The sequence below is a fragment of the Staurois parvus genome, unplaced genomic scaffold, assembly GCF_062004578.1.
Source record: "Staurois parvus isolate SC_StPar_1 unplaced genomic scaffold, SC_StPar_1.0 ptg000310l, whole genome shotgun sequence".
Lineage (NCBI taxonomy): Eukaryota > Metazoa > Chordata > Amphibia > Anura > Ranidae > Staurois > Staurois parvus.
The window spans coordinates 2,104,734-2,132,462 of record NW_028318106.1 but is presented as its reverse complement, the minus strand read 5'-3'; the positions used below and the strand labels follow the sequence as shown (position 1 = coordinate 2,132,462).

The window sequence follows — 27,729 nt, the reverse complement described above, 5'->3', positions numbered from 1 at the left end:
CTACTAAACACTGGATATCTGGGAACATCATCTATTCGCTTTGCATGCCATCTCCTCCAATATGAGTCTTTCAGTCTCTTAAAGCAAAATTTCTGTTAGCTATGCAAAAATGTTGGCGGGGAGGTGACCACAATGTTTTTATTAACTCCAACAGGGATAATGGTGTCAGCCCAACTTTCCCATACCAACTCTAGTGGGCCTTGTCTAGGATCTCACAGTAAGTAAAGCTCTTATGTCATAAACATCCATGTTCCATGTTAAAACAAACACACCTGGAAATTTACAATGATAATAACAATGGTGGCAGTGGTAAAGGCAAGTGTTTGATAGTCCGAGTTTACTTGTCCATCCTCTTTTACCATTTGCCAGAAAGCTCCATATGGTATGAAGAAGATGACAACAGAGGTCAGTGTGCCATGGATCAGAGTTAGGAAGAACTTCCAGTAGTTGAACAGTTGGCCTTTCTGTCCCGGAATGTACAGACATGGGCATTGCATGCTCACCTTGTCGCTGACATCCTTATGTACAGAGAGAAGTAAGTATTAAATGTCTTAAACAAATTAATACAACAAATTAATACAACTGTTTTATGTATTCTTATTTCCAGCCAGCCGGCCAGGGGGAGCTCCAGGCCGTAGCTCACATGTTTACCTGGAAAACCTTGTTTACAGAGCCTAGTAGCTCAACCTGAAAATTACACACAAGAGAATAAATGACAGCAGTTACATCTGATTACATGACCACAGCTATCCTGTCCCATAATGGCTAATGACTGTGTGTGTGGAGAAGAAAAGGAAGATAGGGGACTTTATGTCACTCAGAGTGGACCCCAGTGTTGGTGCCTAGCCTAGGGCCCATGGAAGGTAAATTCCTTACTTTATTACAGTGCCACAGAATTTGATTAACCAATATATAACACATATAACATTTTGCTCCCTGAGAACTCAGGCTCAATATACTAACATCCAGTTGGGATCTTAACCATTTGAGCACCTGAGGATTTACCCCCCTTAATGACCAGGCCTCTTTTTGCTACTCGGCGCTGCACTTATTCAACTGATAATTGCGCGGTCATGCAATGCTGCACCCAAACGAAATAAACGTCCTTTTTTTTCACACAAATAGAGCTTTCTTTCGGTGTAATTTGATCACCTGTGCGCTTTTTATTTTTCACGCTATAAACAAAAAAAGGCCAAAAATTTTGAAGAAAAACAATATTTTTTACTTTCAGCTATAAAAAATATATCGTAAACTCAAAGTTGGTTATAAATTTAGGCCAAAATGTATTCTGCTCCATGTTTTTGGTAAAAAAAATTCCAATAAGTGTACATTGATTGCTTTGTGTGGAAGTTATAGCGTCTACAAACTATGGTATAGATACTGCAATTTACGCCATTTTTCTGCTATACAGCGCTGAGCTAGTTTAACGGACAATTGCGCGATCATGCAATACGGTACATAAATGAAATTTACATCCTTTTTTTCCCCACAAATTGAGCTTTCTTTCAGTGTTATTTGATCGCCTGTGCGGTTTTTATTTTTTGCGCTATAAAAAAAAAGGCTGACAATTTTGAGGAAAAAAAAAACAATATTTTGGACTTTTTGCTATAAAACATGTCCAGTAAAAAAAAATGCAAAAATCAAATTTAGTCATAAATTTCTGCCAAAATGTATTCTGTGACATGTCTTTACTAAAAAAAAAACCAATACGTGTAAATTAATTGGTTTACGTGAAAGTTATAGCGTTTACAAATGGCGGGAAAGATACTGGGATTTTTAATTTTTATTTATACTAATAATGGCGCCGATCAGCGACTTTTGGCGGCAATCAGCGACATATGACAGCGACCAGCGACTTATGGCAGGACTGCGGGACAGCGGTGGACATTTTGACACTGGGGGGGGACTGACTTGGGGTCACTGACATCCCCAGTGACACCAATACAGTGATCAGTGAAAAAAACCCACTGAAACTGTACTAATGTCACTGGGGAGGAAGGGGTTAACATTTTTAGAATTTGCAGTGTAAGGGGAGTGTTTTACTAAGGGGCGGGGGTGTGTACTGGATGGGGGGAGGGAGGGGGGAGCTGATCGAGGGAGAGAAACTCTGCAGCTTCTCACAAGCTGTCAGAGAACTGACACAGAGCAGGGCTGTGTGTAAACAATGCAGCCCTGCTCTGTCTCAGCGATCACCGGCAATCGCGGGAAAACGGCCGGTAAAAACCGGCCGTGACCCGTCGGCTGACACCCGCGGGACAGATGCGCGCGCCCCCTACCTGTTTTGAAGGCAGCTGTTTTAAAACGTGCTTTTGCCTATGAGCGCCGCCCTGCCACCATTATATGCGGTGGCTGGGCGGCAAGTGGTTAAAAAAGGAATCGCTTCTGTACCTGAATGGATATTTGAAGCATATTACCTCATTTCACACAATAAATTACATTTATTTACTATTTTCCCATTATGGTGGATGTTTGACATTACGTTGAGCTATAGGTTTAACCAAACAGACATAGGGCCCAATATACTATTGATCGCACACTAAATTCATATTTGCACATAACACTGATTCATGGAATGTGCCAAATTGTTCAAGTTGAAGGGTTTGAGACTAGTTCACAAAAGTGGATGATAGTGCAATATAGTCAAGATCATGATTTTTGTACATGATAAATCTATATAATATTGATGTAGCGCTATATATCTACTAGGTGGATACAAGATTACTATAGAACATGGAACAATATATGATAATACACTTAGAGTGATACTAGTGTTTAGATCAACCGGATCTTATCAAGTGACATTTGCAAGTGATTATTAGTGCAAAGAAGGTTCAACATTGAACCTATATCCAAGTGAACATCCAAAATTAAGTGACACACAGGGATTCCCTATATAGGGATATGAGCTACCACATATAAGTGATCTAATTATAGTGATGTTTGCCAATGACCGTAATAAACCAGTATATTCAGAAATGGCAGCACAAAAAACATACACAATACAAGGCTTTTCCAAGCGTGCTGCCTTTGTTGGTGCCAGTGGTGAGTGTTAATCCTAATTAGCAGGCATGCCCGCTCATCCTCCCCCTGCGACCTGCAGGGGCCAAAATGCTTTTTGGATCACCCAGGATCCTGCACGCACTCTCCAGGTAAGGTATGTTCCACAAGCCCCAATGGTCTCTCCTTCAATTTCAGCTACTCCTCCATGCATAGGTAGCAATGTATATGCCCATATATATGATGTTGAGATCATACAATAAAAGAACAGAGATCCTCCATAGTGCAACACTGTATATTTAATTAATTCAAGTAAAAAAACGCCAAGTTCCAACTCACATTTCAGCAGATATTGACACGCTTTACACACCACCTTACATAGGTGTACTGGATGCACTCTGGTGTACCAAGATGGCGTTGACCGGAAGTGCATCACCACGCCGCATCTACCCGTTACGCCACGCCTGCTTGGCTTCCTCAGGATCCTGAGGTGGTGTGTAAAACGTGTCAATATCTGCTGAAATGTGAGTTGGAACTTGGCGTTTTTTTACTTGAATTAATTAAATATACAGTGTTGCACTATGGAGGATCTCTGTTCTTTTATTGTATGATCCCAACATCATATATGTCAGGGCTCCGGGTATGACCAGAGGTATGTGAACTGACGCAGGGAAATGCAGGCTTCAGATATGTTATAAACAATATAATTTATTAATACTAACAATACAAAACGCAGTGCAATACTAAAACATAAACACAGTGCAAACGAACCAAACAAAACCACCCACAGATAACAATACATACAATGCAAGCGTAGTCAGGCAGGCCGGGTCAATAACAATCGGGCAGGTAGGAACAAGAGGAGCAGGCAGAGAGTAGTCAGGTCACGAGCCGGGTACAGCAACTAATGGGCAGGTAGGTACAGGGGGTCAGGCAGAGAATGGTCGGGGTCACAAGCTAGGGATCAAACAGGAGAAGTCAGCAGAGGTCAGGATCAGGCTGGGTCGGCAACAAGTTAGTCAGGCAGGAACAGGAATACAGGTAACAAGATACAGGGGCCCATGGAAAAACACACACCAAGGCCCAGACTGCAGGTCTGGCCATCCCTTAAATACACCTCCGTAATCAGCTTCAGGTGTTTGGCTGACTGCAGGGTTGAGTTTGATTGCTGAGAGCACCCGCTGGCCAGCCCTGGTACTGCAGCCCACAAGGCAGGCGAGCCCCACCATTATTGGCAAGTCCATTCCTGACAATATATATGGGCATATACATTGCTATCTGTGCATGGAGGAGTAGCTGAACTTGAAGAAGAGACCATTGGGGCTTGTTGAACCTTCTTTACACTAATAATCACTTGCAAATGTCACTTGATAAGATTCGGTTGATCTAAACACTAATATCACTCTAAGTGTATTATCATATATTGTTCCATGTTCTATAGTAATCTTGTATCCACCTAGTAGATATACAGCGCTACATCAATATTATATAGTTTTGCCTATTTATCCAACCTGATGTGAGGATTGGATGTTAGCTGCTGTAGTTTAGATCTTGTTGTTTATAGCAGCGCAGGAGGATTTGATATAATATTTGTACATGATAGTTTGTGACAAGCAATGTGTTATGCAACACTATGCATTCCTTTACAGCCGCCAATTTTTGAGCCCAGAGATCTTGAATTCCTGTGGAGAAAGTCTAAAAGCCTTTAAAAGTGTCCTTTGAGTGTTTTCTCAAATGTGTTTTTTTTAAGGACTGATAAAAGATTTACAAAAACTCAGCAAATTGCTTTGAAAATCCTTGTAATAAGCTACAAACACTTTGAAAATGGTTGTAAGTGGGGGTTAGTACCCCTTTTAAAGAGACCATTCCCCTGGTTGGGTCTAGCTTAGTCCTTAAAATCTAGAGCCGGAAGAGTCTGGGGCAGAGTGTGAGGGGAAAAGGCTATCCTTGGTACATTAACATGTAAACTTGTAGCCTGAAAAAGCTCTGTTGGAGAGCACACCTATGGGGACCTATAGTGAGGACAATGGAAGAGATGTGTGGCCATCCTATGTTAATTTTGGACTTGTACTGTGCAGAAATATTGAAGTCAGGACAGAAAGGGCAGACATGTATTGACCAAAAACTGTTCTGCTACAGTAAAATTGTTGAAAGGCTGAATGTTTGGACAGTCCTTATTTCTGAGGTGGTCCTCCAGGCTGGAGAATGTGAGTTATAATGGAGGAGTTTTGTGTGTGTACCTTATCTCATTCCTGGACAGGTGCCTGGCAGTGAATCAGGGTCCCACTTACATGCCTTTACAGTGTCAACTACCACTCTATCTCCTCCTCTCCCCTTCCTCATTCTGTTGGGTTACCTCAAGACTTTGTCCTTGGTCTCCTTCTATCCTCTTTCTTCACCTCTCTCCTGGGCCAGTCAATAAAAATCTACCCCCTTAATTTCCTCACTTATCTCTTTATTACTGAATTACACAACAGTATGGATGTCACATCACTTCCTTAAACTCAATCTGCCAGAAACTGATCTTGTAATATTTCCTCCTCCTTGATCTCCCTATCTTGACTTTACCATTGAGATCAATAGCTCAACCTTTGGTCCCTCCATGCATGTCAGGATATTAAGCGTAATTGTAGACTTCTTCAGGCCCCACATTCAATCACTGGCTAAATCTTCCTGCTTTAACCTTCAAAAATTTCCAGAATTTGCCACTTCTCAACTAAAAACACCAAAAAACAATGCTTTTGTTCCCTGGTTATATCCCGCTTTGACTACTGCAACTCCCTTCTCACTGGCCTGCCTCTACACAGGCTATCCCCCCTCCAGTCTATCATGAATGCTGCTGCTGGATTCATGCATCGTACTAACCAATCTGTGGCTACTGCCCCTCTCTGCAAATCCCTCTACTGGCTTCCACTAGCCCAACGTATAAAATTCAAAATACAAATTCAATTCAAATTCAAAATACAAAGCCATCCAAAACATTGCCCTCAGCTACCTCAGGAACATTATCTCGACATATCTCCCAAATCATCCACTTTGCTACCCCAAAGGACTGCATTCTAGCTCCCATCCTCTGGAACCCCCTACCCTATACTGCCTGGTTATCTCCTAGCTTGTCTTCCTTTACGGCAGTGGTTCTCAACCTTCCTAATGCCGCAACCCTTGAATACAGTTCCTCATGTTGTGGTGACCCCCAACCATAAAATTATTTTCGTTGCTTCTTCATAACTGTAATTTTGCAGTAGGAGGAGTAGTGCCACATCATTGGTGTCAGTGGGAGGAGTAGTGTCACATCACTGATGTCAGTGGGAGGAATAGTGTCCCATCATTGGTATCAGTGGGAGGAATAGTGCCCCATCATTGGTATTAGTGGAAGGAATAGTGCCCCATCATTGGTATCAGTGGGAGGAATAGTGTCCCATCATTGGTATCAGTGGGAGGAATAGTGCCTCATCATTGATGTCAGTGTGGGGGGGGGGAATAGTGCCCCATCAAAGGTGTCAGTGGGGGGAGGAATAGTGCCCCATCATTGGTATCAGTGAGAGGAATAGTGCCCCATCATTGGTGTCAGTGGGGGGAGGAATAGTGCCCCATCATTGGTGTCAGTGGGGGGAGGAATAGTGCCCCATCATTGGTGTCAGTGGGGGGAGGAATAGTGCCCCATCATTGGTGTCAGTGGGGGGAGGAATAGTGCCCCATCATTGGTGTCAGTGGGGGGAGGAATAGTGCCCCATTATTGGTGTCAGTGGGGGGAGGAATAGTGCCCCATCATTGGTGTCAGTGGGGGGGAGGAATAGTGCCCCATCATTGGTGTCAGTGGGGGGAGGAATAGTGCCCCATCATTGGTGTCAGTGGGGGGGGGAATAGTGCCCCAACATTGGTGTCAGTGGGAGGAATAGTGCCCCATCATTGGTATTAGTGACACCAATGTTGGGGCACTATTCCTCCCACTGACACCAATGATACTTACCTTGCTGCCCCTACTCCAGCCTGGGCTCCCTCCCTCCCTCTCCCATCTACAGCCAGCATACCTGGCTGCACCATCTGCTCGGTACAGACACTTACCGGTCAGCTATCTTCCTTCTCCAGCCGCTCTCCTCTTCACTCGATCCGGCAGCTCCCTCACTTGATGATCTTGTATCTTCGCGCTGCCGCTCGGCTCCTCCTCTCCAAGCTCCACCTCCTCACCAGTGATTGGCTGCCTGTGTGACTCTCCTAAGCTAGAGTTCTGACGGCCAATCACTGGCGAGGAGGCGGAGCTGTTGAGTGATCCCAGGGGTGTGGCCAGATGACAGGGTCAGCATGTCATCCCACCCACACAGGGAAATGTGGGCGTATCTGCATGTGGGCGGACCCGTCTGGAGACGAATAGAGGAGCGGTGTCTCGGTTCCTAAGACCATCGGAAATATGCGTTTTCCGATGGTCTTAGGCGACCCCTGTGAAAGGGTCGTTCGACCCCCAAAGGGGTCACGACCCACAGGTTGAGAAACGCTGCTTTATGGGATCCTTGAAATCTTACAGTATCTATTTAGTGAAGTCTCCAACTCCCCCCTAAAAACTGTGCTTTGATCTTCTCCATCTGCCACCCTCATGTCTGTTAACTTTTGTACCACTTCCTTTTAGATTTTAGGCTCCATGAGCTGGGCCCTCCTAATCTTTCTGTATCAAACTGTATTGTAACTGTACTGTCTCTCACATTGTAAAGTTCTACCCAACCTGTTGGCACTATATAAATCTTGAAAAATAATAATAATTGCCTACGCATAGCATATTTGTAGCAAGTTCAAGTATTGCTAACATGACTCTGAATGGTAGGAGTAGCTACAACTTCCATTAATATGGGGGAGTCTACCTTCTCCAGACACATTTTGCATGCCACAATTACTTTTTTTGGATTTCTATTTTATCATCAGTCAAGTATTAGCATGCAGGACTTTACAGTACCTAATGTGTAACAACATTTTTTGTTGAGAAAAAGAAACAGTCCCTTTAGGTGATCAATGGGCATTGCAATGATTTTAACAAAGGATGCAGATTTCTACCATTTTCTGTTCTGAAGAAAAAGCTGTTTATTTCTCCATGTTCTTTCAGAACTGATTCCTAAGTGGGAGAGACTGTGTCCATTATAACGATCAGTGTTTGAATGAGAAAAGCAAGTGTCCACTTCACTTTAAAAGTAAAAAATGAAATTACTATTACAGGGAGTGTCTAAGAGTTTACTTGTATCTTAGAATAGATGTCTGAAAAATAATCAGTGACCCACATTTTAACATTCAATTACAAAGTAGCTTGTGTGGCATTTTTTTCCTTTCCTTTCCTTTTTTATTTATTTATTTATTTTTAACAAAAGTGGCATACTCCTAAAAAGCCCCACAGCAGGTCGGGCGAATCACTTTGCTGCTTTGCAAAACAACAATTTCACTTTACTGCAGACTTCTGAAGTAACAAACTGTGGTGAGGATGCCCTGAGTGGACAAAACACAAGTGTGTTTTAACGACACTGGTCCTCCCAAATTAATTGGGGTGTGTTTTTATTGGCACAAGACATGCCAATAAAAACTTGTATGGGAGACATGTATGGAAGGGCATGCCTGGTTTTGATACAAACATGCATGCTCAGGACATACAAATAGCCCTAGGGACAGTCCTAGGAGGAACAGGATTGAATGGACAAGCCTTTCCAAACTGTCCAACATTTTCCCCCAGAAGCAGTCAGCAGACTGTATCCATTGCTGCCATTGATATGAGGCTGTTGTAACAGCTGTCAATTGGGTGATGATCATCTCATGTCTTTGGTCAGCTGAACACAGACATTTATCTGTAGCAGCTTTTTAGGTGGCTTTTGCATTATGGTGCATACATTTTCTATTGTGGTGACACTGTCTATAATAAAGATAGGTAGTTTGCAAGGGTGCTTGGTAAACTGAGTGGGCTGTATATCATACCTGATCCTGTAGGCCAACAACAAGGACTGGAAGACTAGCGTATAGCAGGTTGTAGAGAGCCATGAACGTGGTATCATACACAGCCTAGAAGTAGAAGACAGAGAACTAAACTTTGTTGCATAAAAACACAAAAAAGGTCAATCAATGACTACAGTAATTACACAAGGAATTAGGAATGTGGAGCACACTGTGGTAACATTTTTTTTTAAATATTACCAGAAACCAAAGGGCAGCTCCTAAGATGAGATATACATAATGTAAATTAACCTCAGGTCCAATAACATCAAGGTAAGAGAAAACAAAGTGGAAGAGTGAGGGTGGGAGGGAGTAATGGAGAAAGAGAGGGAGAGAAAAAAAGAAAGAGAGAGCTCCCTGGAACCCTAAGGTTCCATCAGAGGTTGCTAGGGGTTCCTTGAGTTATGACTGACTGACCTCCCACCTGATGGTGCCTACATAGTTCTGGGTCCAACACTATTTGACAGAGCCAACAGCAAGGCACCAATGGCCTTTTTATCTTTTTGTAGGGGTAGCATTCTGACCATTATATTGCTCCTCTACTTGAGCATTCATTGTATGTTATTTGTTTTCTTATTAATGACAATATCCCAATTTTCCATAATATACTATGAAAGTTATCAATGATCCACAGTACCTGCCCAGAAAATCCACAGAAGAAGGCATAACAGAAGTGCACCAGTGTATAAGCAAAGTTCTTGTAGAAGAAATAGCTGAGGAACTTGCACATACGGATGTAGGACCAGCGACCGTGGACCAGAAGCAGCCTCTGTAGGTATCGAAACTGTGCGAAGGAGTAGTCGCTAGACATCACAGCTTGCATACCCTCCTGTCCACTGATACCAACACCTATATGAGCAGCTGAGACACATGATGGAGAGAGGAAGGGTTATAACCATTTTAATTTTTTTTAATCAGAACACTTGTTTGTTAGAAATGAAAAATTGTGAAGTTATATCAAACATGGTGTGAGCACCATAGAGTACAATAAAGATTAAGTGAAATTACATCCAATGCCCAGAACAAAGCAGGTGACTTATTAATGTGGTAACAAGATACAATAAACAGCAGAAAGAACAAAACATACCTGAAGTGACTAAGGAAAAGCATGAGCAAGTCAAATACAGCAAAACAGGAAGAATAGGAAAATTCCTTTGGTATACAATGCTGCTTGGGCAGGCCATAACTGTGAAGAGCACACTGTGCACACAAGCCAACCAACCATGCAATACAACACCAGAACAGTGAGGACATTAACAATGCAGTAAACAATTTAGGATAAGGTGGGGGAAGCTAAACCAGGGGTATCCAGCCAGAATTGCCAAATTTGCATGAATTTCCTGGGATAATTTCTATGTCGATAAGTGTTTTTCTCACAAATAAGAATGGAATTCACTTGTTCTATCCATTTCCTACAGTTAGGAGGTTTGGGCAAAAGCCAAAAACATGCAATAAGTTACTGTGTCAGATTCAGAAGTCGGATGAGCGCTATATAGATGGGTGGGGTATATTGTTCCTCATCCAACGCTCCAAGTAGACAGCCATTTTGATTTTATTGCTTTCTGTGTACCCATAAGTGAGATATGTGTCATCTATATGTATTGGCTGACATCACCAACAGAAAAAAAATTAGAGCCTATTAGGAAATTAGGTATGAAATTAGGGATGATGTCAATCTATTCAGACAGAATGATGAACAGACTTCTGAAGGTAAAGTCGAGTTTTAACAGGTGCTATCAAGAGATTGCTAGACAGCTATGGCCCAAGAAAGGTAGCAATACAGAGGTTACAACAGCCAGTATGCACAGGTAATGTTGGATGGAATAGTGAAAGAAATGGCATGGGTCACTTTAAAGTGTCTATAGCGCAAACCTTTTTTTTTTTTTTTGGATAGAGTGAGTAAGGTTTATAGCTCTTGGTTTTACTGCCATTGCAATAGTTCCATGGGCAGTTGTACAAAAGCCTTGACTAGGTTCTTATTAAAACATAGAAAAAGAATGAGGAAGAAAGCACCAATTTTAAAAGTGTATGCCCAGATTTATTTAATTTTTCTTTGCGTTTAATGCCAGCACATTTCAGATCTTCCAAGTGGCCTTCTTCAGCAGGGCTTTGAAATGCAATGGGGTAGATATCTGGACAGAAAGTGATGATATAATCTGCACATACACATTTTTGATTGGCACTCTCTGTTTCTTATTCTTCTCCATCAGTCACTTTAATGGCAGGATTCCTTCAGACAGTTTTTTCTTACTCTTTATCATGCTGACATCATTGGCGCCATCTCCGATGGATAAGGTGGTGGCCTTCTTGTACTTCTTCACCAAGTCTACCACCATGGCCTTCTGTTTGGGGGTCACTCTGCAGCAGATGACAGAGCTGCACTCACATGCCAGGTCCACAAAGTACTTCTGTCTTTCCTCTTTCAATGTGATTATTTTTCTTTTCTCCTCCAGATCATTCTGCTTCTGCACTGTGCTTCTGGGGAATTTCAGTTTTAGGCGCCTTCTTTTCTTCTTTTTCTTTTCCATGAGGATTTCATTCTGCATTAATAGTTAATTAATAATATACATTATTTGTATAATAAAAAATTAAGAATTATTTTGTCCAGTCAGGTAAGGACAGAAAATGACTGGAAATCTCTCCAATAGGGACAATGACAAAAACACATTTTTAATAGAGCAGGTAAAGTTAGAATTTCTGGCACTAGTGTTAATGTACTAAAGGAATGCGACATGTTCACTTTGTAAAGTAAGAGGGTTATTTACAAAACTGGAGAGTACAAAATATGGTGCAGGTATTCCAAGAACCCAGGCAGCTTCCAGTTTTTTTTGTCAAAGCCTAATTGAACAAGCTGAAGTTAGAAGTTGATTGGCCACCATGCACAGCTGCACCAGATTCTGATTGCATTCCCCAAAAATGTTCACTTAGTGAGTGAAATGAAGCTGTGTTCACTTTAATCATTCCATTGTGTATGAGCAAGGGTCCTAGAAGTACCCCATGAATGTTAAACGATTTATAGTGGAGCACAACAAATGAGGCTCTAAATATATCATGACAAAGTGTACGATGGTCATGGGCTCCAGAGAAGCCTGGTGAGGAATATAGGTCCGTCTCCCTTTAAAAGGCCTGAATACAAGTGTACAATCCAAATGCACACGTTCCTGCGTTAAAAATGGCCGTGTGTATAAGTGGGTGCTGCAGCGATCGTCGGCTGGAACCGAACAGAATCAGCAAGGGAGACTGTCACCAGCACACCAAGGATCACCAATATGGGTCCAAAAGATTTAATGAACGATCACATAGTTACAGCAAGGCAACATTTTGGAGTCTCGCAGGACCCCAGATGGTCACATGCCTGATGAAGGGGTCGTGCAAGACTCCGAAACTTTGCCTTGCTGTAACTATGTGATTGTTCGTTAAAACTAGAGATGAGCGAATTATTCAAAAATTCGATTCGACTGATTCGGCGAATTCGTGAAAAAATTTTGATTCGAGTCGAATATATTCGCTGCGAATTTAACTTATAAAAGGGTGTTTCTAGGCTTCAGAGAGCCTTTATATTAGTGCAGAACACTGTACCTTTAATTTAAATGCCCTTGGAGTCTGCTGGGGAAGAGAAATAATACTGACAGTCAGTATGACATGCAGATGAGTGCCGTCGATCTTAGAATCACCGCACACTTCACTCATTTGGGCAGTCATGGGGCCAAAACCAGAGTGTGGAGCCACAGTGTGGCGGTGGAGGCAGCAGCAATGGGAGGCCATACAGCACCCTATGACAAAAATGGAAACCACCAGCAGTGTGAGGAGACCTGAAAGTGGCACATGGCAGAGTGTGGCGAAGGAGACAGCAGCAATGGGAGGCCGTACAGGGACCCATGACACACTCTGGACCTGGCAGCAGCATGAGGAGGCGGTACAGGGGCCCATGAAAGATTACGGGCCTGGCAGCAGCATGAGGAGTTGGTACGGGGGCCCATGGCAGATTACGGGCCTGGCAGCAGCAATGGGAGGCCGTACAGGGACCCATGACACACTCTGGACCTGGCAGCAGCATGAGGAGGCGGTACAGGGGCCCATGACAGATTACGGGCCTGGCAGCAGCATGAGGAGTCGGTACGGGGGCCCATGACACACTCTGGACCTGGCAGCAGCATGAGGAGGCGGTACAGGGGCGCATGACAGATTACGAGCCTGGCAGCAGCAACTTGGACAGGAGGACGTTCAGCTTCTGCACCGTCGGGTGCATGCTCGCAAACTGTTGTCTCTTGGAAACGGATTCCAAGAAAGACTGCTGACGGAATACGTGAAGAGGAGTAGCAGGAGAAGGAGCATCTGAACGAGCGGAATATGCCAACAAGCGACAACAGGGGCCCATGACAGATTACGGGCCTGGAAGCAGCATGAGGAGTCGGTACGGGGGCCCATGGCAGATTACGGGCCTGGCAGCAGCAATGGGAGGCCCGTAATCTGCCAGCACCCTATGACAAAAAATGGAACACACCAGCAGTGTGTGAGGAGACCTGAAAGTGGCACATGGCAGAGTGTGGCGATGGAGACAGCAGCAATGGGAGGCCGTACAGGGACCCATGAGAGACTCTGGACCTGGCAGCAGCATGAGGAGGCGGTACAGGGGCCCATGGCAGATTAGGGGCCTGGCAGCAGCTATGGGAGGCCCGTAATCTGCCAGCACCCTATGACAAAAAATGGAACCCACCAGCAGTGTGAGGAGACCTGAAAGTGGCACATGGCAGAGTGTGGCGATGGAGACAGCAGCAATGGGAGGCCGTACAGGGACCCATGAGAGACTGTGGACCTGGCAGCAGCATGAGGAGGCGGTACTGGGGCCCATGGCAGATTACGGGCCTGGCAGCAGCAATGGGAGGCCCGTAATCTGCCAGCACCCTATGACAAAAAATGTAACACACCAGCAGTGTGAGGAGACCTGAAAGTGGCACATGGCAGAGTGTGGCGATGGAGACAGCAGCAATGGGAGGCGGTTCAGGGACCCATGAGACACTGTGGACCTGGCAGCAGCATGAGGAGGCGGTACAGGGGCCCATGGCAGATTAAGGCCTGGCAGCAGCCATGGGAGGCCCGTAATCTGCCAGCACCCTATGACAAAATGGAACCCTGGGCTGGGGCAGGCAGAACCGCCGTATCTTTATCACGGTTTTCCCAGGCCACCGAATGGCGACGCTGCATATGCTGACGCAACGCTGTAGTCCCAACATGGGCCCCCTGGCCACGCTTGACTTTCTGGCCACATAGTCGACATACGGCTACGTTTACTTCCTCGGGCGGCTTGACGAAAAATTGCCACACCGCCGAGTAGGAAACTTTGCCCCCGCTACTCCTCACTGGCTGACTGCTACTTCCTCCGTGCACACCGGCACCACTACTGGCCGTGGTGGTAGGCTGCAGTGGAGCTGGTGCTCTACTCCGTGGCCGTTTGCCTCCACTGACACTGCTGCGACCCTGCTGCCTCCTGGCAGCAGCAATGGGAGGCCGTACAGGGACCCATGACACACTCTGGACCTGGCAGCAGCATGAAGAAGCGGTACAGGGGCCCATGGCAGATTAGGGGCCTGGCAGCAGCAATGGGAGGCCCGTAATCTGCCAGCACCCTATGACAAAAAATGGAACACACCAGCAGTGTGAGGAGACCTGAAAGTGGCACATGGCATGAGACACAGTGGACCTGGCAGCAGCATGAGGAGGCGGTACAGGGGCCCATGGCAGATTAGGGGCCTGGCAGCAGCTATGGGAGGCCTGTAATCTGCCAGCACCCTATGACAAAAAATGGAACACACCAGCGGTGTGTGAGGAGACCTGAAAGTGGCACATGGCAGAGTGTCGCGATGGAGACAGCAGCAATGGGAGGCCGTACAGGGACCCATGAGACACTGTGGACCTGGCAGCAGCATGAGGAGGCGGTACAGGGGCCCATGGCAGATTACGGGCCTGGCAGCAGCAATGGGAGGCCCGTAATCTGCCAGCACCCTATGACAAAAAATGGAACACACCAGCAGTGTGAGGAGACCTGAAAGTGGCACATGGCATGAGACACTGTGGACCTGGCAGCAGCATGAGGAGGCGGTACAGGGGCCCATGGCAGATTAGGGACCTGGCAGCAGCTATGGGAGGCCCGTAATCTGCCAGCACCCTATGACAAAAAATGGAACACACCAGCAGTGTGAGGAGACCTGAAAGTGGCACATGGCAGAGTGTGGCGATGGAGACAGCAGCAATGGGAGGCCGTACAGGGACCCATGAGAGACTCTGCACCTGGCAGCAGCATGAGGAGGCGGTATAGGGGCCCATGGCAGATTAGGGGCCTGGCAGCAGCTATGGGAGGCCCGTAATCTGCCAGCACCCTATGACAAAAAATGGAACACACCAGCAGTGTGAGGAGACCTGAAAGTGGCACATGGCAGAGTGTGGCGATGGAGACAGCAGCAATGGGAGGCCGTACAGGGACCCATGAGAGACTCTGGACCTGGCAGCAGCATGAGGAGGCGGTATAGGGGCCCATGGCAGATTAGGGGCCTGGCAGCAGCTATGGGAGGCCCGTAATCTGCCAGCACCCTATGACAAAAAATGGAACACACCAGCAGTGTGAGGAGACCTGAAAGTGGCACATGGCAGAGTGTGGCGATGGAGACAGCAGCAATGGGAGGCCGTACAGGGACCCATGAGAGACTCTGCACCTGGCAGCAGCATGAGGAGGCGGTATAGGGGCTCATGGCAGATTAGGGGCCTGGCAGCAGCTATGGGAGGCCCGTAATCTGCCAGCACCCTATGACAAAAAATGGAACACACCAGCAGTGTGAGGAGACCTGAAAGTGGCACATGGCATGAGACACTGTGGACCTGGCAGCAGCATGAGGAGGCAGTATAGGGGCCCATGGCAGATTAGGGGCCTGGCAGCAGCTATGGGAGGCCTGTAATCTGCCAGCACCCTATGACAAAAAATGGAACACACCAGCAGTGTGAGGAGACCTGAAAGTGGCACATGTTTGGGGCATGATTCATGGCGGATTTAGTCAGTTGTGTCAGGAACTGGTGGTTTGAAATCCAGACTAATCCACGCCTGATTCATTTTCACAAACTTGAGTCTCTCCACACTTTGGGTGGACAGTCGTGTCCTCCGCGGAGTTACAATACCTCCTGCCGCACTAAACACGCGCTCCGATGCCACGCTACTGGCCGGGCATGACAGCCTTTCAAGGGCAAATTCAGCTAGTTGGGGCCAAAGGTCAAGTTTCGTTGCCCAGTAGTCAAGGGGATTGTCTACCTCGGTTGGCAGGGTGCTGTCCAAGTAGGCCCAAGCCTGTTGTTTGAGGTCCTGCTCCAGGTCCACCTGATGCTGCTGCTGCTGCTGCTGCGGCTGGTTAGTAGTTTCCTCACTGCGCTGGTGAAGAAAGCTACTCATCATCGACTGCAGACTGAGGCAGCCGCTGCTGGTGGAGCTGCCACTGCTCCTACCACCCCACCCCTCCCCTGCTGCCATGGCAGCGGAACGCGAGCGCACAGGGCCCACAGTGTCTGAGGATGGACGTTGGCGCACAAAGGCAGAGACCAACTGACTACATAGGTGGTTTTTATAGTACGTTATTTTGGCCTCCCTCTCAGCAGGTGTGAAAAAGGCCACCATTTTTGAACGGTAGCGAGGGTCCAACAAGGTGGACAGCCAAAAGTCATCCCTCTTTCTGATGGTTATTATTCGGCTGTCGCTACGCAAGCAACCGAGCATGCTATGGGCCATTTGTGCCAAGGAATGCGAGGGACTCCCTGCCTCCATCTCCACAGCATACTGCCACGGTGCGTCTGGGTCCTCTGTCTCCTCCTCCTCCTCCTCTACCAGATGCTCCTGCTCCTCCACTCCTGTCCGCTGAGTGGAAAAACCACCCATTTCACTCAATAATTCCTGAGCACAAATGTCCTCCTCTACCTCCTCCTCTTCTTCCTGTCCTGCCCCCACAGGAGTCATGTGGCGTTGAGATCTGTGCGCCACGTCTACCGCACCCTGACCAGCCATTGTTAACAGCATTTGTTCTAGGACGTGCAACAGAGGAATGACGTCGTTCATCCCATAGTCCTGCCGACTCACGAATAGCGTGGCCTCCTCAAAGGGCCTGAGCAAGCGGCAGGTGTCACGCATGAGCTGCCAATGGCTGACATCGAAGTTACACAGGGGAGTACCTTTATCCGCTTGTAACATCAGGAAATCTGTGATGGCCTTTCGCTGTTCGTAAAGGCGGTCTAACATGTGTAGGGTTGAATTCCACCTTGTTGCAACGTCGCAGATCAGGCGATGCTGTGGAATTCCGTTCTGCCGCTGCAGCTCAAGGAGGGTGTGCTTTGCGGTGTAGGAATGGCTGAAATGCATGCAAAGTTTACGTGACATTTTAAGGATGTCTTGCAGTGGGATGGTGGATTTTAGGAACCGCTTGACAACCAGATTGAACACGTGAGCCATGCATGGCGCATGGCACAACCTTCTTTGACGCAGAGCAGACACCATGTTCTTTCCGTTGTTGGTCAACATGGTTCCAATTTTCAGTTTGCGCGGAGACAGCCATCTGTCGATTTCTCTGTTCATTACACTGAGAAGTTCCTCCCCTGTGTGACTACATTCGCCAAGGCATACCAGGTGCAGCACAGCGTGACACCGTTGCGCCCTGCACATGTGATATGCCGGTCGGGTAATGGGACTTGGCACGGGGGCGGCTGAGGACACGGCGGAAGAAGAGGTGGTAGAGGCGGACATCTTTGCCGGACCAAGGACGTGCAAACGTGGAGGCAAAAGCGGCGTGACCTGTCCAAGTTGCTGGTGCGGCTGTGACGGCACCACGTTCACCCAGTGGGCCGTAAATGACATGTACTGTCCCTGACCGTAGTTACAGCTCCACACGTCGGCGCTGCCGTGCACTTTGGCAGAGACCGACATGCTCAAAGACTGGCCCACCATCTCTTCTACATGTGAATGCAGGGCTGGCACTGCCTTTTTGGCGAAGAAATGACGGCTTGGCACTCTCCACCGCGGCGCGGCACAAGCCATCATTTCTCGGAAAGGTGCTGAGTTCACCACTTGGAAAGGGAGGGACTGCAGCACCAGCAACTTGGACAGGAGGACGTTCAGCTTTTGCACCGTCGGGTGCGTGCTCGCAAACTGTTGTCTCTTGGAAACGGATTCCAAGAAAGACTGCTGAGGGAATCCGTGAAGAGGAGTAGCAGGAGAAGGAGCATCAGAACGAGCGGAAGATGCCAACGAGCGACAACTCCCCTCAGCAGAGGTGTTGGAGCCTTGACTGGCTGATAGAGGGCGGTTGACGTCGGGTGACGGAGCAAGTAACGGAGCGGGTGATGGAGCGGGGGCTGGGGCAGGCAGAACCGCCGTATCTTTATCACAGTTTTCCCAGGCCACCAAATGGCGACGCTGCATATGCTGCCGCAACGCTGTAGTCCCAACATGGGCCCCCTGGCCACGCTTGACTTTCTGGCCACATAGTCGACATACGGCTACGTTTACTTCCTCGGGCGGCTTGACAAAAAATTGCCACACCGCCGAGTAGGAAACTTTGCCCCCGATACTCCTCACTGGCTGACTGCTGCTTCCTCCGTGCACACCGGCACTACTACTGGCCGTGGTGGTAGGCTGCAGTGGAGCTGGTGCTGTACTCCATGGCCGTTTGCCTCCACTGACACTGCTGCGACCCTGCTGCCTCCTGGGCAACCCACCGACTGTTTTGCTCGCTGCCAAGCTGCCACCCTCTTCTCCTGATGATGCGGAAGCAATAGCCTGATGACGACGAGGCTGCCAAGTGCGATCAGCCTCATCATCATCAATTAGGGTCTCCGCCTCACTACTAGCCCCCTCGGCTGCGTGTGGGTCAGGAGACAGACCTGTCTCTAGACCGGCTACCGAGCCACTCTCCTCGCCACTACTTCTTCGCCTGGCTGCTGAAGAGGCGGATGTCTCCCCCCGTTCCTGACCGCCCTCTGTTAGCTCTTCCTCACTGTACAGTGGGGCTGAGCCCACAGCATGCGATACTTCGCTTGGTGAGGGAACACCAAAGGACAGGGGCAGGTCGAGGACACGTGATTTCAGTGGGCTTGCTTCCGGGCCATGCCAACTAACGGTTGTGTCTCACGTACCCACCGACCGTTGGCTGTAGGTGTCAGAGGTGACCTGGGAAGAGGAAGACGACCGAGCCAACCAATCGATGATGGCAGGGTTGTCGGTGGAGACACGACCGCTGGATGACACCGGGAGCACTGGCCTCTGGCTGCGACTAGTGCTGCCTCGACCCCTTCCTCTGCTGCCACGTCTGCTCGCTCCTAAAACATTGCCTCCTCTGCCACTCCTATGCATGTTGTCTGACATACTCTTTAATTAAACGATTCTGTGTCCCTGAGTAACAATTCTGTGTCTGTCCCTCAGTAACAATTCTGTGTCTGTCCCTCAGTAACAATTCTGTGTCCCTCAGTAACAATTCTGTGTCCCTCAGTAACAATTCTGTGTCCCTGAGTAACAATTCTGTGTCCCTGAGTAACAATTCTGTGTCCCTCAGTAACAATTCTGTGTCCCTCAGTAACAATTCTGTGTCTGTCCCTGAGTAACAATTCTGTGTCTGTCGCTGAGTAACAATTCTGTGTCCCTGAGTAACAATTCTGTGTCCCTCAGTAACAATTCTGTGTCCCTCAGTAACAATTCTGTGTCCCTCAGTAACAATTCTGTGTCCCTCAGTAACAATTCTGTGTCTGTCCCTGAGTAACAATTCTGTGTCTGTCGCTGAGTAACAATTCTGTGTCCCTCAGTAACAATTCTGTGTCCCTCAGTAACAATTCTGTGTCCCTCAGTAACAATTCTGTGTCTGTCCCTGAGTAACAATTCTGTGTCTGTCCCTGAGTAACAATTCTGTGTCCCTCAGTAACAATTCTGTGTCCCTCAGTAACAATTCTGTGTCCCTCAGTAACAATTTTGTGTCCCTCAGTAACAATTCTGTGTCTGTCCCTGAGTAACAATTCTGTGTCTGTCGCTGAGTAACAATTCTGTGTCCCTCAGTAACAATTCTGTGTCCCTCAGTAACAATTCTGTGTCTGTCCCTGAGTAACAATTCTGTGTCTGTCCCTGAGTAACAATTCTGTGTCCCTCAGTAACAATTCTGTGTCCCTCAGTAACAATTCTGTGTCCCTGAGTAACAATTCTGTGTCCCTGAGTAACAATTCTGTGTCCCTCAGTAACAATTCTGTGTCTGTCCCTCAGTAACAATTCTGTGTCCCTAAGTAACGTTTCTGTGGCCCTAAGTAACGGTTCTGTGGCCCTCAGTAACAAATCTGTGTCCCTCAGTAACAATTCTGTGTCCCTAAGTAACAATTCTGTGGCCCTAAGTAACGTTTCTGTGGCCCTAAGTAACGTTTCTGTGGCCCTAAGTAACGATTCTGTGGCCCTAAGTAACGTTTCTGTGGCCCTAAGTAACGTTTCTGTGGCCCTAAGTAACGTTTCTGTGGCCCTAAGTAATGTTACTGTGGCCCTAAGTAACAGTGCTGTGGCCCTAAGTAACGTTACTGTGGCCCTCAGTAACAATTCTGTGTCCCTCAGTAACAATTCTGTGTCTGTCCCTGAGTAAAAATTCTGTGTCCCTAAGTAACGTTTCTGTGGCCCTAAGTAACGGTTCTGTGGCCCTCAGTAACAAATCTGTGTCCCTCAGTAACAATTCTGTGTCTGTCCCTAAGTAACAATTCTGTGGCCCTAAGTAACGTTTCTGTGGCCCTAAGTAACGTTTCTGTGGCCCTAAGTAACGATTCTGTGGCCCTAAGTAACGATTCTGTGGCCCTAAGTAACGTTTCTGTGGCCCTAAGTAACTTTTCTGTGGCCCTAAGTAACAGTTCTGTGGCCCTCAGTAACAATTCTGTGTCCCTCAGTAACAATTCTGTGTCTGTCCCTGAGTAACAATTCTGTGTCCCTAAGTAACGTTTCTGTGGCCCTAAGTAACGGTTCTGTGGCCCTCAGTAATCAAATCTGTGTCCCTCAGTAACAATTCTGTGTCTGTCCCTAAGTAACAATTCTGTGGCCCTAAGTAACGATTCTGTGTCCCTCAGTAACAATTCTGTGTCTGTCCCTAAGTAACAATTCTGTGTCTGTCCCTGAGTAACATTTCTGTGTCCCTAAGTAACGTTTCTGTGGCCCTAAGTAACAGTTCTGTGGCCCTCAGTAACAATTCTGTGTCCCTCAGTAACAATTCTGTGTCTGTCCCTAAGTAACAATTCTGTGGCCCTAAGTAACGTTTCTGTGGCCCTATGTAACGGTTCTGTGGCCCTCAGTAACAATTCTGTGTCCCTCAGTAACAATTCTGTGTCTGTTCCTAAGTAACAATTCTGTGGCCCTAAGTAACGTTTCTGTGGCCCTAAGTAACGTTTCTGTGGCCCTAAGTAACGATTCTGTGGCCCTAAGTAACGTTTCTGTGTCCCTAAGTAACGTTTCTGTGTCCCTAAGTAACGTTTCTGTGTCCCTAACTCTCTCCCTGAATACAGCCAGGTCTGCCTCTGTTGAATGACTGGAGGCAAATGGAGAATTCTAAAATGGCCGCCATTTATAGCTCGACCATTACACAGTGCTGGCTGGCTGGCTGCTGATTGGCTAATGCGATCACATGTCATGAATGAATGCATTATGGGTCAGCGCGCCTTGTCTGCGCGCCTTCCCAGACATCCCCGCTCTGTCGCCGCACATGTCGCCGCCAATTTTTCTAATATTCGAAACGAATTCCACTTCGCCTACTTCGATTCGCTCATCTCTAGTTAAAACGTTTGGACCCATATTGGTGTTCCTCGGTGTGCTGGTGACATTCTCTCTTTAAAATGCCTGTCGTACTGTAAGACTCCTGTGTTAGATCTGGAGTTTGGACTGCAGAAGAATTTGGGAGGGTGTACAGCCTGACCAGCCTGGTCCACACATCCAACCAGAAGGATGCTGGATTCTATGAGAGGGCTGGAAAGCTTTTACAGGAAGAGGTGGCGCTGTAAGTTTGAAATTAACTGGTAGTTTTGCTGTGCAAGAAGCACTTGGAGTGTTCACCCAGCAGTCTAGGGTGAGTCCCTAGAAAGAGACATTTGGCTTTGAAGAAAGAGGCACCTGTTTTCTGTTGCTGCTGCTCTTAAGATGGAGGATGTGGTGACCAGGGCACAGCTGCGGGTTTTTGAGGATGCTAATCAATTCATAGCAGCCCAGCTGGAGGCCCAACAGAGAGCCAGACAGGAGAACGACTACCGCATAGCAGCCCAGCTGGAATCTCAACAGGAGGACTCTACTGCCCTCATGTAAAAACTGATGATGAACAGGATCCCAGGGCAGGAGGGATGTAGCACTAGCAACACTGGCAATGTACGGGTTAGCCATTTTCTCCAAAAGCCACATGACGACTGGTGTGACTATAGTAATTTGGGTGCAGCAGGTGCATGCCAGGGTCTACCGCCCAGAAAAGTCACAATGGGCTCATATTTATGAACTGGCATATCTTGTAGAAAAGTGGCTCCATTCAGTGCTCATATCAGTGACTCATGTCACAGAACAGGTAACCATGGATCGTTTCCTGCAAGCCCCAACAAAAGACTCACAGGGGTGGGTCAGCCACACTAAGCCCAAAACAGCAGAGAAGCTTGTGGCAGATGTTAAAGCTACCTCACTATTGAAGACTGGCTTTTAGTCTTGTCAGACCTAATCCAACCCATGGTAAAATCCACTAGGGGCCAGTCTTGTTCTCCTAGATTATATAACCCGCTTTTCAGAAGCAATTTCTTTGAGAAACACCTCAACAAAAAAACAACATCAAAGAACTATTCCATATTTTCACCCATATTGAAATATCAAGGTTCGCCCATTATATGGAGGAATGATATGCATTGTTTAAGAACAAAGGGTTGGTGGAGTGTTTTAACAAAATGCTTAAAAGGATGTTGTATAGTGGGGATCGAAAGTTTGGGCACCCCAGCTAAAAATTTGTATTAATGTGCATAAAGAAGCCAAGGAAAGATGTAAAAATCTCCAAAAGGCATCAAATTACAGATTAGACATTCTTATAATATGTCAACAAAAGTTAGATTTTATTTCCATCATTTACACTTTCTAAATAACAGAAAACAAAAAAATGGTGTCTGCAAAAGTTTGGGCACCCTGCAGAGTTAATATCTTGTACTGACCCCTTTGGCAAGTATCACAGCTTGTAAACGCTTTTTGTAGCCAGCCAAGAGTCTTTCAATTCTTGTTTGAGGTATCTTTGCCCATTCTTCCTTACAAAAGTCTTCCAGTTCTTTGAGATTTCTGGGCTGTCTGTCACGCACTGCTCTTTTAAGGTCTATCCATAGATTTTCAATTATGTTGAGGTCAGGAGATTGTGAAGGCCATGGCAAAACCTTCAATTTACGCCTCTTGATGTAATCCCCCGTGGATTTCGAGGTGTGTTTAGGATCGTTATCCATTTGTAGAAGCCATCCTCTCTTTAACTTCAGCTTTTTCACAGATGGCATCAAGTTACCATCCAAAATTTGCTGAAATTTTATTGAATCCATTTTTCCTTCTACTCGTGAGATGTTCCCTGTGCCACTGGCTGCAACACAACCCCAAAGCATGATTGATCCAACCCCATGCTTAACAGTTGGACAGAGGTTATTTTCATTAAATTCTGTGCCCCTTCTCCAAACGTACCTTTGCTCATTCCGGCCAAAAAGTTCAATTTTAACCTCATCGGTCCACAGAACTTGTTTCCAAAATGCATCAGGCTTGTCTATATGTTCATTTGCAAAGTTCAAACGATGATTTTTGTGGTGAGGACGTAGAAGAGGTTTTCTTCTGATGACTCTTCCATGAAGACCATATTTGTACAAGTATCTCTTTATAGTGGAATAGTGTACCACAACTCCAGTGTCTGCCAGATCTTTCTGGAGGGATCGTGCAGTCAAACGTGGATTTTGAATTGTTTTTCTCACAATCCTGCGAGCTGTTCTGTCTGATATTTTTCTTGGTCTTCCAGATCTTGCTTTAACTTCTACTGTTCCTGATGACTGCCATTTCTTAATTACATTCCGAACAGAGGATATTGACATCTGAAAACGCTTTGCTATCTTCTTATAGCCTTCTCCAGCTTTGTGAGCGTCAACTATTTTCAGTTTCAGTTTTCTAGACAACTGCTTAGAAGATCCCATGGTGCTGATTGTTGGGGCAAGGTCAGATGAGTCTGGGCATTTAAAACCTTTGAGATTGACATAACCTGGTCTTCCCAGACGATGATTGAGAACAATCCATGACACTGGCACGTCTCAGCTTTGCAAAGGGGGCAGTGAATGCTATAAATTCTGCAGGGTGCCCAAACTTTTGCAGATGCCATTTTTTTGTTTTCTGTTATTTTGAAAGTGTAAATGATGGAAATAAAATCTAACTTTTGTTGACATATTATAAGAATGTCTAATCTGAAATTTGATGCCCTTTGGAGATTTTTCCATCTTTCCTTGGCTTCTTTATGCACATTAATACAAATTGTTAGCTGGGGTGCCCAAACTTTCGATCCCCACTGTATATGCTGACAAAGATGGGCGGGGCTGGGATTGTTTTCTTAACTATCTCATGTTCACTATATGTGAGGTTCCGCGGTCTACTACATGGTTTTCTTCCTTTGAACTCTTGTATGGTAGATGGCTCCATGGCCTAGTGGATTTTGCCAAAAAGACTTGGGAACATTCCTCCACAGGAATGTGATTGAACATATCTCCCAGATGCAGAACCGAATCACAAGAGTCATGCCTGTGAGCATATGCAAAGGGCCCAAGAAGTTCAAACCAGGATTTACAATACAGCGACAAAGGGAAGAACCCTTCAACCTGGAGACATGGTGTTGGTCCCAACTGGTGAAAGCAAACTTCAGGCTTAGTGGTGAGGCCCATTTGAAATTTTTGAACAAGTCAGGGAGGTAAACTATAAAGTATTACAACCAGGGATTTTTTTTATGTAGAACCTTATTGCATTATACATATTATTGATTTCTCCATAAACAATGTATGTCTATCTGCTTTGAGATTGGTGATCATATTTTCGTGACCTAGATAACACCAGTCAGTATCCCAGGATTGGTTGTTGATTTTATATCTATTTGGGGCTGGTGGTATGGGTTTGGGGATACAGTGTTTGTGTTTTGTGTATTTTGATGGCCAATTATGGGTATCTGGCTGCATGTAATAGAGTCCGGTAATCAACAATAAACTTTTCTTATGAATGTAATAATATGTGGGGTAGTATATTTTCTTGGCAAGGGGCATTGGTTTTTTTGAGTTCATATATTGGTCTCCCTTTGCTGCACATGCGGTGGTTTGGTGTAGAGTGAAAAGTAGAAGTGATCAGAAGCCTCCCTGCACAAAAAGTGGAGACACCTGATCCTTTGTCATAGATGGGGTGATGCTGCAAGATAAAAAAAAAGGAAAAAACAAACTCTTTATAAATAAGTACTGAAGAATATCAATGATTATTGACAACTCAGACAAGTTTTCCTGTAGATACAGTTAGGTTCTTATATATTTGGACACAGGCACAAATTGGAGGAAGGGTTTAGGAATTACAGCTCTTAAGAGTAGCCATCCCCCCTTTTTCAAAGGACCAAAAGTAATTGGACAATTGAATATAATCATAAATAAAATGTTACTTTTTAATATTTTGTTGAGAATCCTTTACTGGCAATGACTGCCTGAAGTCTGGAACCCATGGACATTACCAAAGACTGGATTTCCTCCTTTCTGATGCTTTGCCAGACTCTAACTGCAGCTGTCTTCAGTTGTTTCTTGTTTGTGGGTCTTTCTGCCTTTAGTTTTGCCTTCAGCAAGTGAAAGGCATACTCAATTGGGTCGAGATCAGGTGATTGCTGCTATCTCTCTGATGGATTCTTTTCATTTTGAAGCCTTACAATTGCCTGCTTCACTTGCATGGACAGCTCCTTTGAACGCATGATGTAGGTTCACAGCAATAGATTCCAAATGCAAATACCACACTTAGAATCAACTCCAGACCTTTTACCTGCTTAATTGATGAAGAAATAATGAAGTGGTAGCCCACACCTGGCCATGAAACAGCTTTTGGTTCAATTGTCCAATTACTTTTGGTCCCTTGAAAAAGGGGGGATTGCTACTGTTAAAAGCTGTAATTCCTAAACCCTTCCTCCAGATTGCATGTACACACCCTCAAATTAAACCTGAGAGTGTGCACTTTCAGCCCATATCCATTATATAACTATAGCTTGATTATGTTTTGGTAAATACCTGAAAAAAAAACTACAATTGTCTCAAATCTTTATCACCAATTTTTGATCTGTCTTTTTCATGCTCCCCCTTTGTACAGACGAAAATGGGAGGAGGATTGTGGCGTCACTTTTTCGGATGAGGATTGGGATTCCATGGTGGATAATATATGCAAGAGCTCTAGATCTCTTTCGGTTCGTGAGACGGCCCTTAAAGTTCTAACCAGATGGTATTATACCCCGTCAAGACTACATGTACTGTTTCCACAACCGTCCCCTCTATGTTTTTGGGGCTGTGACTGCACGGGTACTTTGGTTCATATATTTTGGGATTGCCCGACCATATCTTTGATCTGGCGTAGGATTTCTGAGGTCGCTGCCTTATTGTCGGGTGCCCCGATACGATTGTCCATGCAGACCTGTTTATTGGGGGCCCATATCCCAGAGGTCTCTGATGCCAATCTGAGATTGATACACACATTATGTATTGCCACTTTATGGTCTATTGCCCTACATTGGAGGTCCAATGTTGTACCCTTGGACTCCGTTTTACACAGAATTGACACTGTAATGCTTATGGAACGCATTCATTATACCCTACTGGATAAGATGCACTTATACGATAAAAAATGGGAGTCATGGAGAGATTGCAGACACTTATTACATGCTTAATAACATCCCCAGTAAAAGTTGGCTGGCATGTACTATTGACAGGTGTATCACCTAACCTACTTTGTCGTTTACGTACTTCATGCACTTGTAACTTCCTCTTTTTTTTCTTATCTTCTTTGTTATGTTAATATACCTTTATGTATTGTACTTTTCAAAAGTGCCTTGTTTTTGCTGACAATATCACTTTTAAAGTGTGCTGTTGTTCTACTGTCTACTCATGTACAATAAAATCGTTTGTAAACAAAAAAAAAAAAAACTACAATTGTGCCTGTGCCCAAATACAGTTGCAAGAAAAAGTATGTGAACCCCTTGGGATTACGTGGAGTTTTGCATGAATTGGGCATAAAATGTGCTCTGAACGTCATCTAAGTCACAACATTAGAAGAACACAGTCTGCTGAACATAATACTACACAAACATTAGATGTTGCCATGGTTTAATTGCACATAACATGTAAACATTCACAGTGCAGGGAGGAAAAAGTATGTGAGGCCCTAGCTTAATGACTTCTCCCAGAGCTAATTGGAGCCAGGAGTGAGCCAGCCTTGACTCCAATCAGTGTGATGATATTGGATGTGTTGCTGACAGCTGTCCTGCCCTTAAAAAACACACATTTGTTTTGGGTTTACTGGTTTCAAGAAGCACTGTCTGATGTGAACCATGCCTCGCAGAAAAGAGCTCTCAGAAGACCTACGATCAAGAATTGTTGACTTGCATGGAAAGGGTTACAAAAGTATCTCCAAAAGCCTTGATGTTCATGTGCCCATGGTAAGACAGACTGTCTACAAATGGAGAAAGTTTAGCACTGTTGCTACTC

The 27,729-nt window shown here is 45.8% G+C and overlaps 1 protein-coding gene and 1 long non-coding RNA gene across 2 annotated transcripts in view; one reads left to right on the top strand and one right to left on the bottom strand.

The window, feature by feature from the left end:
* Positions 1–27,729, bottom strand: part of LOC149457638 (phospholipid-transporting ATPase IC-like) — a 145,018-nt gene that overhangs the window by 9,487 nt on the left and 107,802 nt on the right. The window contains exons 22-25 of the mRNA XM_089683443.1: positions 11,210–11,498; positions 9,596–9,819; positions 8,944–9,027; positions 273–518 (exon numbers count right to left, since the gene is read on the bottom strand). Of these exons, the coding sequence (XP_089539569.1) occupies positions 273–518; positions 8,944–9,027; positions 9,596–9,819; positions 11,210–11,498 (843 nt within the window). The remainder of the gene's footprint in view (positions 1–272; positions 519–8,943; positions 9,028–9,595; positions 9,820–11,209; positions 11,499–27,729) is intronic.
* LOC149457639 (uncharacterized) lies at positions 146–27,156 on the top strand. Its single transcript, XR_016313597.1, has 3 exons — positions 146–217; positions 370–535; positions 26,342–27,156. It is a non-coding gene; the product is annotated as an uncharacterized LOC149457639 (long non-coding RNA).